Below are 15,953 nucleotides of genomic sequence, written 5' to 3'. Positions count from 1 at the left end.
CTCCACTAATGTCCAATCTACCCCTATCTGCATGCATATCCTCACACTTATGACATTGTCTATGCATTCAGAACATCTCTGGAGAATCTCTCATTCTGATTGGCTTATCTCATGGAAGCCACAATCCCACTTCAAACATCACACTTGCATAAAGAATATGGTTAATTCTACCGCAGAAAACAGCAAGTGCTAAAACCTTCTATTACTTATTAATGCATACTATGTAGGTCAAGCTAAACAGTAATGCCATTTCTTTAGTTCACAAGTTAAGCAATATTACAGATTCAAGCCAGATTCAAGCCAAGTTCAATCAACAGCATTAGGCATAAGGGTTATTACCATTAAAAATAAATGATGACTTTATGGGTTTTTGAGGTTATGGTGATTTTTGGAGGATTTTAAAGCAAAAATGTGAAGCATATCTTATAAAAGCACATACATTAGTTCACCCAAAAAATTTGCTGTTAATTCGCTCACCCTCAGGCCATCCAAGATGTAGGTGACTTTTTTTTCTGAAACTGTGGGCCTTGGTGATTTATATAATGCAAGTCAATGGCAACCGTCACTTTGGGAGTCAAAAGCACTTTTGGGAGTACCTTTTTTTAACTTTAGTTAGAGCGTAATGTTGCTGTTTGAGCATAAACAACATCTGCAAAGTTACAACGCTCAAAGTTCAATGAAAAGGGAGATATTTTATTTTACAGAAATTGCTGTTTAAGGACTACAACAAATGGCTGGTAGGGACTACAACAAGCTTCTTCATGGGTTGGTGACATCACAAACCCTAAAATTTACATAAACCCCGCCCCCAAGAACACGCAACAAAACTGTTAAAGCTCCGCCCTCTTCTGAAAAGGGGGCCGGGAACAGCAGCACATTTGCATTTAAAGGGACACACACAAAAACTGTTTTTGCTCACACCCAAATAGGGGCAAATTTGACAAGTTATAATAAATGATCTGTGGGGTATTTTGAGCTGAAACTTCACAGACACATTCTGGGGACACCAGAGACTTATATTACATATTTTTAGTGCTTACAGCACTACGTTGTCATGGTGGTGAAGTTTGAATGGGATATAACTGTACACAGAAAGCTATTTAGTAAGCATTTTTCACACTAAAATGATGCTAACACACACATTGTTTGTCTTGTGGCTATAACAACAAATAAAGCAGTGAGTATTTTAATTTAGTTTACAAATTCCATTGTAAGTGCTTCACTGTAACCCAGATTTTTTGGACAAGTCCAAATTCATTTTTATGGTAATTAACATTATGCCAAAATTCTGTCGACTGAGCTTAACTTGCATAATACGTCTTTAATATACATGAATCATGCTCCTTCAGCTGAGTAAAATTTGAATTAAAGCAATCTCAAATCATAAAGCTAAAATGCAATCACAATTTCTAATAGAAATCTCCCAGTGCACAAAACAGATGCAACCTAAGGAGAGAAAGAGGTCTGTAAGGTGGCTGCCATGCATCACGCAGGTGAGCACAGAATAATGTTGGACCTTTTCCATTTACTACTCACGATGCCAAGCACTCTGGGCGCGGTCACGCATGGGCACCTCTGGATCTGCCAACAAATCTGTTCTATTCTCCAGCCTGGCACGTGCTCCTCTCGACTCTGAACGCAAGATATAGCCACAGCAGTTCCTTATTCTTTAGAATCTATCAGTGACACATACAGGGAGAGGCTGTCAGATTAAAACGATTGCATCAGGCTGGATATTTTGAGAAAATTTTCAGATTTCAGAGGTTTAACACCCAGGATGCTGCCGAGGTAGAAAAAAAAGACAAGACAAGGAGAAAATGGGAGCAAAAGAAACATTTCTTCTCAAACCACAGTCTTTTGAAAAAGTTTCAATCGCATGCAACTGGGTTAACCTGAATTAGAAACTACATTGTCTTTTAGTTCGCCAAAGGAATGAAGCACAAAGCGACTCACTACTAAACAAATCACACAAAAGCGCATCACTCCATCACTGATCGGTGTGTTCACTGCAAATTCTGCTAGTGCACTCACAGACGAGAGCGATTCCTATCGAGGGAACAATCACGGTTGCCATGGCAACCAAAAAGCATCATTCAAGGTCATTATTCACACAAAGCAAGAATGGAATATTTTATCGCATCCCAGTAGCCAGAGCGCAAGGATATCAGCGAGAATGTTCAAGCCATTAAAACACGAGATTTATGGGTAATGATCGGGCCCATAGAGCACAGCTATGAGACATATGACCCCCTCCCACCAGCCACAGTGTCATCGATCCACACCGCAATGAGTTTGTCTTCCCAGTCATTTTCCGACATGACACCGCTGCCTCTGAGGCTTCGCCCGATAGAAACAAAAGACGCAGGCTTCTGCAGGGGAGGAAAAAAAGGCACATGAGCAATTACATGAACTATCCGCCATTCTTGATCTAGGTTTAAAATGGGAGTTCCCCACCTTTCCTCTTACATTTATACCTTGGCAAATGCTCCTTTTTGACATTTCAGTCACTTCACTGGAGGCAAAGTTTTGGCAGAAGAGGCTGCCACGGTTCCCTACATCAAAGTTTGAGTCATCAGAGAGAGAGACTACGATCCTGAGGGAGACGCTGCAGGCATGCGAGCGGAACTGAAAAGCACTGACAGTTGTAACAGTGAACTAAGCCACTTGAGCCGGGAAACCAAAACCCAGAGCCACAATATAGAGGATGTGATAAAGAGACGTTTAACAACTTATCCGAGCAGATGTGAAAACTTTTTACGGACGTAATCCGGAATTGATCATTCAAACAAAGCATAAAAGAACACGTTAAAGGGGAAGGTCATCTAAAAATGTAAATTATGTCATCACTTACTGACCCCTCATGTCTTTCGTTTTCTTCTGTGGAACACAGAAGACATTTTCAAAAAAAAAAGTTAATGAGGTTCAGTGTGGTTTTGAACCCCAATGACTTTCATTAAATGTTCAAAAGCTGTTGAAACATTCTTCAAAACATCTTTTTGTTCCTTACAATAAAGGCATACAGGATTGAAAATGGATAAGTAAATGACTGAACTGAATTTTCATAAACTGTTCAAAAGGGGGTTTTAATTTTTTTTAAATAAGTTTCTTATGTTCGTTTATGGCTGCATTTATTTGATTAAAAATACACTAAAAGTAGTAATATTGTGAAATATTATTACAATATAAAATATATACAGTTTATATATTCATATTTTAAATATATTTTAATTTATTCTAGTGGTAGCAAAACTGAATTTTCAGCATCATTACTCCATTCTTCAGTGTCACATGATCCTTCAGAAATCATACTTATATGCTGATTTGCTGCTCAAGAAACATTTCTTATTCTTATCAGTGTTGAAAACAGCTGTGCCACTTAATATTTTTGTGGAAATCACGATATAACTGTGCTGAATATACGTTGTGTATATATATATATATATGTCATTTTAAATATAAAAAAATTAATAGAGCGGTTTAACACCGTGTCCTAACCAGACGTGATGCCATAAGATTCCAGCGACAAACAATTTGTCCACACCAGACGCGACTATGAGACGCGATAAAAATCACAGCCAATCAGAAGAGCGCGTGGGCGGGCTCTCTCGAAGCTCCCGGCACTCGCAACGAAATGGATATATAATCAAATTCATGAATATTACACCAATTTAACATTATCAAAAATACATACTGAGTTACTCAAACAATCTTTGTTATAGAATACACTTGTCTGTTCACAATGAGTTGACAGTTTGAACGTTCTTGTTTCCTTTCATTTATCTGAGGTGAATTGTCAATTGTTGCTTTCAGTACGACTATAAAACACAGATAAAATTATATTCAAGCTCACATTAGACGCTTTTAACATCAATTAAAGCACATAAACAGTACATGAGATTATCATTGCCATACTTTGTGTTGTTGTTCCAGCCGCGACGTCGCAGAAAAATAGAAACCGTTTGTAAAATAGAGTCATCACGTGTCGGCGTCGCGGCTAGTTAGGAAAAAAAAAACTCTGATTAACATGGAAAAGATACCTTTTATCGCGTGTTGTGCGTCGCGTCTGATTGGGACACTGTGTAATAAGAATATATGTAAAACCTTATTTTAACAAGAAAATACCTAATGCAATATTCACAAAGTACAAGAATTCCATGGCCTTGTATGAATGCATAAAACATTCTGACATGTACAGTGATGTATTACCAAAGCAATGATGTATAGAGCGTAACATGCATACACCGCAATGCTTATGTAAACCTACAGGGGTGAAAATTTATACATGCAGGAATGGTAATTTTCTTTTACTGTCCAAGATTTACTATGTTTTATGAGTGTGTGGCAAGGTCATGGTTACCCTTTCAAATGAAGTTTCCAATTCATTCATCAGCCATAGCCTGACCTATTCATCACCCAAGTGCACAGGCATGCCATGCACATATAGCTGTGGAAGAATTCAATTACTTCAAATAAGCAACTCTCTCACCTCATCCAGCCATTTTTGCGCTACTTAAGAGGCTCTGATGAAATCGCTCAGTACAGTTCTGTTTGGAGTAGGTTTCCCCAAACATCAAATGCTTATGCAGCATAATGTAATCATCTCTCTGTATAAAATGCTGAATAGTACAGCTTTGCTGATTTATACATGTGTAGCTCAATGCACTTGTCTGTTGAGCTTTGCAGACCAGTAAGCAGAATTGATGAAATGTTGGTGTAGATTGTGAGAAAGCGGTTTTGCTGTTGGCATGAAAGCGGTTTACTGCTGAGCTGGGATTCTGGATATCTAAATGAGAGCCACGCAAACATATTTTATGACCATGTTTTTAACCGAAGTATCTGAAGGAAGTCGTTTAAAATTGAAGGAAACATCAAAAATGTAGGTCTACACTTTTAAAATTTAAAAACTAAAATTTCTAGACTCATAATAAGTGGGAATGTATGATTTTTGATATTATGATCTCTATGCAACTGTCTCTTCTACTGTAACATGGTATGTTTTATGCACTAGAAAACTCTTCCAATTTCTGATATGCGATTTTATGGACCATTTCTCTCAGAGTCCATGATCTTTGGAAAGGTAAAACTGGTCAAAAGTGACAGACTCATGTTCATCTTATACCACTTACTATAAATAATGTGCTAGAATATGATTAGCAACAAAACACAATATAAAAACACACAATAGATGACAAGTATCACCAAAGACAACAATAGTATGACTGAGGAACACACAAGAGTCCTAATGATGTGAAATTAAGGGAAATTAGGGTGTGTAGTTTTTTTTTTAAACCACTTGAGTCATTGTAGGTTGCTGTTTTTCTGCTCCACTGCACTGTATCTCAATGGCTGAGAGTGTGATCTTCTGCCAAATGTCTGGCCCAAAAAAGAAAAAAGAAAAAAAAACTGCAGAAAGCCATTTTGAAAAAGTCTTTGATGCCTTTAGTGATAAACCAACAAACAATAATAAATAAATAATAAAAAGTTATTTTCTCATCAATAAGAACTGAAAGCAAATGATCTGTAGAATCACTCAAAGTAGAAACGGCAAGGTCATGGGTTCGACTCCCAGAGAAAGCAAGAACTGATAAAAAATATGTACCTTGAATGCAATGCTGATAAAAGTGTATTCTATATGCATTAATGTAATGTAAACGCAAGTAGGAAATGTAAAATGAATATGTACTAAAAAGTGTTTTGATAAAAAAAAAAAAAGATTCTCTGTACAGTAAAACATCACAGACATCATCATCCAGTGTCACTTTCAATGCAGTCGCTTCTGGGTTTGTATAGAAAGATTCATTTCAGAATTTGAATTGGTAAGTCAAATGTGTGTTTGACATTGTCCTAATGAGAATCTGGAGATGTGACTCACAGACACTGGCCTTGATAAATGCCTTGCATTAAGGAAAAGCAAGTGAGATTAATTTCTCTTCACATTATAAGATGACCATATTTACATACTTTATTCTGGCCAGGCCTTTGATTTAAGTGTATAATGTTTGAGTCTGATTAATAAACCTTGATCAGAGATCTCATTTAAAACAAACACAAGAAATGCAACTAATTTTAACAGGGGAAAAAAACAAAAAAAAACAAAAAAAAAAAAAGTGTAAAAATGTTACAACAAAAACACTGTAAATGTTGACTTACAACATAAGAAATTCTATACAATTACAAAAATATTACAATATATATTTAAAACTATTTTATATATTTTAATTGATTTTTTTTTTACTATTATAAACAATGAAAATACTTGTTTTGGCTGTAAAATGTTTTGTAATAATAGGTGGTTATTATATTTTAAATAAAAAGCAGATGTTAGTTGTTCAAGTAGCTTGGTACTCTCTAAAAATGCTGGGTTAAAAAACCCAAGTTGGGTTGAAAATGGACAAACCCAGCGGTTGGGTTAAATGTTTGACCAACATGTTGGGCAGTTTTATTTAACTCAACTATTGTTTGAAAATTACTGTATGGCTGACTTAAAATAAACCAAAATAGGTTGGAAATTAAAAATCAGACACATAATTACTAGAGGCAACAATAATAATCAAAATGTGAACATTTATTAATATATTAATAAGCAATTTAATACACGTATGTTGTTTAAGTATTATTTGTTAAACATTAATAAATGTTCATTTATTAAACATACAAATAAATGTTAATTTCTAACATATTTTGGGCTTATTTTAGGCAAGCAATACAGTAATTTTTAAACAATAGTTGAGTTAAATAAAACTGCCCAGCAGAAACAAAACAACCCAATCGCTGGGTTTGTCCATTTTCAACCCAACTTGGATTGTTTTCAACCCAGCATTTTTTAGTGTATATTAACTTTATATTGGTTAGCAAAATATATGGTTATGAACTGTAAGATATACAGGCACCTGAAGGCCATACCATACTGACAAAACGCTGGATATCTGGCAAGCACATCTGCCAGTTTTGTTTTGTTTTTTAATTAATACACAGATGATTTTAAAATAACTGTTACATACTAGTGGCAAAGTGTGTTAACAATAACTATATCAATGTTTGTATTGCAAGCCTGTGCACTCTAGGGCCACTCCCTGGACAAGTCTAAAAGGCAGAAGTATTTGGAGAACAAATAAGCTATTAATACGCAGTTTAATTCACCCAAAAAGAGTATAAAAATACCCCAAAGATGATAAAGTCAACGTTCAAATCTTGGCTGAATGCTCACTGACCTTTCCCGTGCTCTGGGTTCAGAGAGGAAGAGGCACGGCTTTATCAGTAGTTAAATTAATGATCAATCCTTGAAAACTCCCTGACTCTGCAAGACTCCACCTGGCTTAGCCTTTCTTCTCTCTTTATTCCTCATCTCAGATTCTTCCCCTCACCGCATAATACACACACACACACACACACACACACATTCTGCAATTGCACAGGCATCCCAAAGCTCTGCCTGCCACAAAACTTGCTCCTTCCCATGAGCCACAAGCCCCTGCCACATTTCACTCACTCTGTGTGCCAGAAAGCGAATGTCTCTGTTTTGTCTGCAGCACTAGCCAAGCCCAGAGCAGAGGCAGGAAAAAGTTGAGCTGTTAAGCATCCTTCACCTCCGTCTCAATCACTGTGCTTCTCTCTTCAGAGGTTTTTAAAGCTTAAACAGTAGCACACATCAATGTGGTTGTCACATACGAATATAATCAGCTATTGTGTCCGCGGCAGACAGACTGATGTGGCTGAAGGATAAAGCCGGAGATGTAAATCTGCTCTTACCTGCTGTTGAAGCTTAAAGCAGGAAGGAGGAACAGAAGGTAAACGGCTCCGATGAATTTCATTGCTTTGTCTTGCTCTCATGCACTCGGTGTCTCTTTGCCCCTTTTTCTCTCGATCGCTCGCTTTTCCTTTCTCCCTTTCTGTCTCCCTCTCCTCGTTGGCTCGCTCACCCCTTCTCGCTCTCTCTCTCTCTCACGCGTTAACGCAGGCACACGCCGAGGCAGACAGATGCAACGCTGCGAGCGGTCTGTGTATGTGAAAGTGCGGGGCTCTTCGGCTTCAAATAGCAGGGACAGGGAGACGGACGGATTTATTAATGGCCAGAAAGCAGGGGGGGGATCCGGAGAGGAAGACTGGAGAATGATTTGAGGTGGTGAGGTGATGTCAGCATCAATACAGCCAGTGGCTCCCTGTCTTTCTCTTCTACGTTCCACGGCGAGATGAATACCTGCTGGTGTGTCCCACATGATATCCATCTGTCTGCATTATTACCGGCAGCCTTGGGACGGGGCAGGGCGATTATCTGGGCTCGAGGCGAGCAGGGTTACTCCACAAAGACCAAATTAATCAATTTTCGTGGAGATTACACTTTGATGGCAGGGTTCATTAGTTTGACATTTTGTTCTCTGTTGTCCGTCAAAGTAATTGATGAGACATTTCCCTGCTCACCATCTCATATTGTGAGATTAAGAGGGTAAACCGATGATGATAAATTTAACAGTCATGGAGTCGCTTCGCTTTACCTTTCGGCCGTGCTGCATCTGATGTCTCCATTCGCCCTCTTAAAACGGGTGGTCAAATTCTGGACAGAAGGAAACAAAACATCAAAGGTATATGAAAATCAACAACATCAAATGAAAATGAAATTTTCCATTGATTCCAAAGTCGCCATGAGATGAAAATTCACCCGATCTATTGTCTAAATGCATGTTATTGATCTTATTGTGAACGATTCATCCATGCATATTTCATTTTTTATTTTTTAAACTGACCTGAGGTATACCAGATTTCTCCAATTATTTTTTATCTGCCTAAACCCCGCCCCCTTTCGGATTCCTCCATTCAAACAACAACCGATGGATAGAACCAATTCCCACCTTTTTCTTTTTTGATAATCCATTTCACACAGATGTGCATCACAATTCAGAAGAAAAGATCTGTCGCTACTTCCATTACATCACGACTTTAAAATACTTTCTCTAGTTGATTATAGTTGAACACTGTGGTTTGTTTGAGCACCCTGACCAGCCCGACACAGTAACACTGTGACAACTCATCCAAAGGAATGATTTGGGACCATCTATTAGAATCCAACCAATTCATAGATTTCACGTGATGCCTGGAGGGCAAAACAAGGCTTTCATCCATTGCCCGCCAGTCATTTTTACCAGGTTTGTACTAAGTATTATTGTAGTAAGGCAGTGATATTAAAAGACAAAATTCAATACACAGCTTATTGATGATGCATACTATGTTATAGAAGCTTGTTTCCGCCATGAAATAAAAAATTAAAAAAAAGGTAATTGCAGTTTTTCTCTCACAATTCAATTTTTTTTCCCCTCGCAATTGCAAGTTTATATCTCACAATTCTGACTTTTTTGCGAGTTAAAGTCAATATTGTGATATAAAGTCATAATTGCAAGTTATAAAGTCAGAATTGTGTGATATAAAGTCAGAATTGCGAATTATAAAGTCAATATTGTGATATAAAGTCATAATTGCAAGATATAAAGTCAGAATTGCGAGTTATAGTCAGAATTGTGTGATATAAAGTCAGAATTGCGAATTATAAAGTCAATATTGTGATATAAAGTCATAATTGTGTGATATAAAGTCAGAATTGCGAGTTAGTGTCAGAATTGCGAGTTATAAAGTCAATATTGTGATATAAAGTCAGAATTGCAAGTTATAAAGTCAGAATTGTGAGTTTTAAATTCAGAATTGCATGATATAAAGTCAGAGTTGCGTGAAAAACTCGCAATTGCGAGAAAAAAGTCAGAATTGCGAGTTCATCTCTAGCAATTATGACTTCATATCATGCAATTCTGACATTATAACTCACAATTGCAAGTTTAAACCTCACAATTCTGAGAAGAAAATTCAGAATTGTGAGATAAAAAGTCACAATTACCTTTTTTATTTATTTTTTTTTTTTTATTTAGTGTCCATACTATGTGCAGGCAAGCAGAAGAACCCAGAATATAAATGCAACATACAGTTTCTCATTAAGCACTTTTCCATTAAAAAAAATTATAAAGAAAATGCTTAAACATTATAACATGTTGCATTCATATTCTGCTTGAATGTATATAGTATGCATTATCAATAAGGTGTATACTGAATTTGATCTTTTAATTTCACTGCTTTAGTACATTAAGGCACTTTAACTCTTTCCCTATCATTGGCGGAATTTTCCGGCAATCCATGTATTTAGTGTTAAATGGTAGGGGGCGCTATTACGCATCTTCTGAAAGAGTACAGAATTTCTGGATCAAAACACAGGCAAAGAAAAAGCAGAAACAAGCGAGAGAAGCATCGCTTACGCACATGTAAGCTAACATGATCACCAAACATTCAACAGCATATAACGTGAAACGTCAAACCCATGAAGAGTTACAGGACTGTACAACATAAATGAAGCTAGAATAAAAAGCAGAGGCTCTGTTCTTTCTTTTGATATATTGTACAGTATGTTCAGATATTCATACAACAAAATATTCTGGGGGCCATTAAAGTTTTGTGAAAATGATCAAAAAAGGCTGGCGCTTGCTGGCAAACTTAAGGCGAGACACTACAGGCTAAAACACTGTTTTTTCAATTTTGAGATTTTGGGATTTTTGGCTTTTAATAAAGTGTTTTTCAGACTAGTGGTAAGAAAACATCCAAAATCCATCCATTTATTTTTTGGCACTTTATCTATTTGTGTCTATAGATTTCAACTACAATACATATTTTTCAAGGCCATTTTCTCAAAATGAGTTTTTCACCTACACTGAGCCATATATCTCCACTATCACAACTTTACAGTTTTATTCCTATCTATATTCTGAAGGTTTTCAAAAGGATTTGTTCATATCTAATTTGCCAGTTTATATACAACATTTTATTTCCAAGAAAAATTGTGGAAACATTTTTTTCTGACTGTTCACAGAATTTTCTGAATCATGGAGTGATAAAAAGAGAAACCCAAAATCCCCTCTGTAAAAAAACTTTGACTGAATAAAAGGTTAAAAGGCTCTAATATGTCCCAAAAAAATTAAACCGGAATTCTGAACCTAATTTCATCCAATGTTCAGTTTTTTGTAGGCTACTAGAAATTTATGCAAATTAGCACATTTTTAAGCAAATAATACCTCATTTGCACATTTAAACATAACATTTTAGAAAACTTGTAATACAAAAAATGTTTGCAATTCTTATTGTAATCAATCCACTGGGGAAGTATGGTGATAACTATTTGTTAATTTTTTTAACCTATTCACCTGCAGTGTCTCGCCTTAAAAAAGTTTCACTATTCCAAGAGCTTTATGTGAAAACTGACTAAAATTTAAATAATTGTTTACTGATAATCTCCTCCTCCTGCAGATAACTGCTGAATAGGGACCAGAGCTGAACTTGAGAACCGCATACATTTGATTTGTGAATAAATCATTCAGACCATTACTGTAAACTGGATCAACCAATTCATTTAAAAGATCTGACGCAAAAAAAAAAAAAAAAGATTTGACATTAAATTGGACATTGCAACTCCTTTCATGAATGCACCAAGGAAAGTTAGAGCGGATATCAAGATTTTTAGTGAATAAGTTTTTGGTTCTTTTCAAATACAAAGCAATCAAATGGCTTTGGCAAATAATAGCACACAACTCTTTTTATGGTGCCTTTGCCTAATTTAACTTAAAAGCTTAAGCGCTCATTTAGTGTAATTTCATGGAAAAAGAAAAGGAAGCCTTCAAAACTTCTTTTTTGTTCTGCAGAAGAAAGTCATACGACATTTTCTTTTTTTTTAGGTGAGCTGTCCTTTTAATACGAATACTTTGTTTTTTTCTGAAATGTTGTGAAATACTCTGAAAAAGGCAACTTTTAAAACAAAATGCTTTAATGCGAGAGCTAGAGCAGAATCAAAACAACCAAAACTCATTAGGAAACCGAAAAAATGGAGGGCCTGAAGTATCCATCCCTCTTTTTACCTGTCTCTCTCGCACTATTTTTGTCTTCAAAGGGAATAAAAGATTTAGGGATAGCCATTGCTTTTAGCCATGGAAGGCTGACTGATTCAAGTTCTATGATCAGAACAGTGGAAATGGAAGAAAGATGTGTCGGCGGTAGAGGTCGTGTTATAAAAGAATGATGAATGGTTTCCATTAGACCACTAATGGAGTTTGGAGTCTATTGTCCCTTAGTTCTACTCCCTGCTCCTAATTCCGCACCTATTTGATTTGCGTCTAATTAGAGCGTCATGGGTTGCATAGGCACTCAGGGAGTAGTCACAGATGAGTGGGGTCCTGGCCCTCGGGACTGCAATACGCATCTTTAGTAATCTGCTCTTATTTGTCTTAGTCACACCTCCAGCAGTCTGTGTCACAGTAGACAAGGTGAAGGAAAACATGTCTCCTGTCAGGTTTAAGAGAAATGAAGAGTGCTTTTAGATGAACAATGTGAAGGCAAAAGAAGGATGGTTTGGGGGGTTCTTGTTTTCTGGTAAAAACATTTAAACCACCTTATAAAATAAAACTGTTTAAGATAATTTGACTGGATGTCAAATAAATATTGAATTAACTTGTTTTAAGCATCATTCTTATTACTTCCTCATCCATTATGTTAAAATCAAGGGGAAAACTGACAATGTGGTTAACCTAATTCAAGATATATTTTCTGAAAATGACTCGTAATATCTTATGCAATTCTTAAGCAAATGTATCTTAGGGATGCTGATATATTTTTAATAAATAACATTAAGACAACTCATTAAGAAAATGATTTTAGCAATGTGCATAAATAATGTTTTAGTGCATATTTATTAAGGCATTGAAAGTGAATATGTTAAATATGATTATTTGAAGCAACTGTACAAAGTAAAGCACAAAGTATATTGTGTATATGGGTCAAATCAAAGCCTGCTGCCTGACAAATAGACTAATGACTAAATCCATTTTAAACACTATACTCGGTTTTCTCTCTGCCTCTTCCATAAAAAGCAATATTATATATGCTTTATAGACCAAAATAAACCAAAATATTTGGTCTGTTTTATCTTTAAACATTTTGGATGAACTGAGTGGAATAGTACTAATTAAATGATTTCTTGACATGCGCTTTATCTTTGTGTGTTCAGTTTCTTGTAGGCAAAATATGTGAAGATGACGAGTATCATACTGTATGTCAGTGAATGTATAAAAGGAAATGTGGAGTACAGGTGTAGTGATTAAGTTTTTAATCTAATTACATTTTCTTAAGCCTTATGAAGCAGATGACTATATAGAAATAAGACTTTCTTGATTGAGGGATTTGCTTCTATTCCAAACGAACAAAAATATTTCATTACACAAAGACATAAGAAGCTGTACATTAAAAAAATGACTGTCTGCTGCAGTGGCTCTCAACCTTTTTGACTCCAAGGCCCTCCATTGGCTCCATGACTTTTCACAGTTGTTCATGATTTACTGGATTAAGGACAAAGACTTTTCAAAGACAAAGTATTTCTACCTGATCAAATATTTTAAAGCTTGACATAACTAGATTATTTATCCATTTATTTATTTTATAAAAATGCCCAATGGAGTTATACGATTTTATTAATTTACATAACATTTCCAAGTCTAGAAGGTCTAGACCAATTCATACCAAGAACGATAACTATAAAGATAACCATATTATTGTCCACATCAGAGGACAATATTGTTCTGTTTATTCTATGCAGTCCGCCTCTTTAAATGCTTGGGCTCTTTAAAGCAGAATGGATTCTGATTGGCTGTCAATGTTGTTATTGTTCACTAGCTGGAAAAAAAAATGATTGTGGAAGTAATTACAAAGATATTGTATCTCTGTGCCGTTACCATTATTGTAGCGGTGTTGACTGTGCTATTCTCTTACATTTACGTTATATATATATATATATATATATATATATATATTTATATTTATATTTTAGGGGTGTAGCGGTACATGTACTCGTACCGAACCGTCACGGTTTGAAGATTAGAGTCAGTCACAGGCCATCTACACTCCAATCCAATAGGGGACGCGAACAGTAATGCAACGCTGTTTGCTAATCGCACAGCGTTTCAACCACAGAAAGAAATAAACCAGCTTGAGAATAATATCTCTTATAGCATCACATTTACCTCAGGCAAGTCATTTAGTGTCCACAGCATGTTAGTTCACTAGAGAAATGAACTCTAGAGGGGAGCATTTCACTAAATATATACACTATATTAGCTTATATATTCATTATATTTACCTTACCTGTTAGTAATGTCTTAATTATTTAATATATGTTTAAATAAATTTGTCATGAAAACAAGTTATGACTGTGTAAATGATTATATTTCAAAATTTATATTTATATTTATTATATATCTTGTGCAATTTACTTTTTTTATTATTATTATTTGAGTGTTGATTATTATATCTAAAAATAAAAGCAACTGAATTTAATAGTTTGGGCTCTGTCATTAATTGTAACCTTTAATATTATAGTGATGTGCAAGAAAGGACTCCCTGTATATAGTTTACAGCATTAGCTGAGATAGATTTTTCTTTATCCTTAAGAAAATGTTTATTATAATTGAATTTATTTAAAGAGAGAGACACAATTTGTTCAATATACAACTGTTTAATAAAAAAAAAGAAGAAAAAAGAAGCAATTTTGTGTTTAATTTTCACCCCCTGCTGTACCGAACCTGTACCGAACCGTGACTTCAATACCGAGGTACAGTTGAGCTCGAAAGTTTACATATCCCTTGCAGAATCTGCAAAAAAAATGTTAATCGTTTTAACTAGGGATGCACCGATCGGGTCCGATACCAAGCTCACATACTTGTACTCGTACTCGTAAAAATGCTCCCGATACCAAAGACCGATACCTCACATGACGTAACTGAGTTTGAGAAATTGTGATACCTCACAATTTTCCGTGCACAGAGACACCGACGGCAGCAGCAGAAACAATGTCAGCCTCAGAGGTGTGGAAATACTTCAAAATTAATGATGACAACACACACATTGCGAACTGCATGCTTTCAATCACAATTCGTTATCAATTAGTAAAGGCGGGATGGCGGGATTGCGGAATCGCGCTGAATGACAGACCAGAAGCGCTCTCTCTTTCTTGCGCGCGATCCCATTTCTCTCAGACAGCGCGCAATCAGTTCTCCTCGCGCCTGAATGGTCAAATGCACACATAGTTGTCAAAATGTCCATTGTGTGGTGTATCTCATGTAAATACAGTCGGTTATGGTCGGTTAAGTGGACATAAACATTTGGGTGAAAACAGGATGTGTGTCAGTGTCCATGGACACTGTCCGTAGCCTATATTTGTCATTAATGTTAATAAAACAACAAAATATGTTAAATGTATACATGGTAAATAAACCTACTGTATCTGAAAAACAAGTTTATTTAATTTGTATCTCTATAGTATTTGTTGTATTGTTTGTAATTTGTTTGTAAATTTCTTTTTATATAACAACAATTATATATATTGGTAATTATGCCCTTTGAAGGTTATTGGACACTGTGAAATTTTTGTTCTTTAAGTTTGTGACAAGCACATAAAAATTATTACTTTTTTCATTAGAGTAATAATAAAGAAGCTGTCCTACATTCATTAGTCTCACTGTTTTGTGCTTGGAAAACTGCCACATCACCAAAAAAAAAAAAAAAAAAGAGAGAGAGAGGGTATGTATAGGCATCGGTATCAGCGAGTACTAGAAAAAAAAGTATCGGTACTCGTACTCTGTATCTGTGCATCCCTAGTTTTAACAAAATATGAAGGATCATAAAAATTGCATGTTATTTTTTTATTTAGTACTGTCCAGATTCTTTGATTTTCCAGCATCTTCTGCATATTTAAACCCTTTCCAACAATGACTGTATGATTTTGAGGTCCATCTTTTCACACTGAGGACAAAATCATACAGTCACTGCTGGAAAGGGTTCAAATTTGCAGAAGATGCTGGAAAATCAAAGAATCTGCAGGACCT

At 35.7% G+C, this 15,953-nt stretch overlaps 1 protein-coding gene across 1 annotated transcript in view; it reads right to left on the bottom strand.

Moving 5' to 3' along the window:
• Positions 1-8,449, bottom strand: part of luzp2 (leucine zipper protein 2) — a 126,816-nt gene extending 118,367 nt beyond the window's left edge. The window contains exon 1 of the mRNA XM_051871330.1: positions 7,750-8,449. Coding sequence (XP_051727290.1) covers positions 7,750-7,811 — 62 coding nt within the window. The 5' untranslated portion in view covers positions 7,812-8,449. The remainder of the gene's footprint in view (positions 1-7,749) is intronic.
• Positions 8,450-15,953: the final 7,504 nt, after the last annotated feature.

This window comes from Ctenopharyngodon idella, chromosome 18 (genome assembly GCF_019924925.1).
Source record: "Ctenopharyngodon idella isolate HZGC_01 chromosome 18, HZGC01, whole genome shotgun sequence".
In the NCBI taxonomy this organism is placed as follows: Eukaryota; Metazoa; Chordata; class Actinopteri; order Cypriniformes; family Xenocyprididae; genus Ctenopharyngodon; species Ctenopharyngodon idella.
The sequence above is the reverse complement of the archived record's forward strand: the minus strand, read 5'-3'. Positions and strand labels throughout refer to the sequence as shown.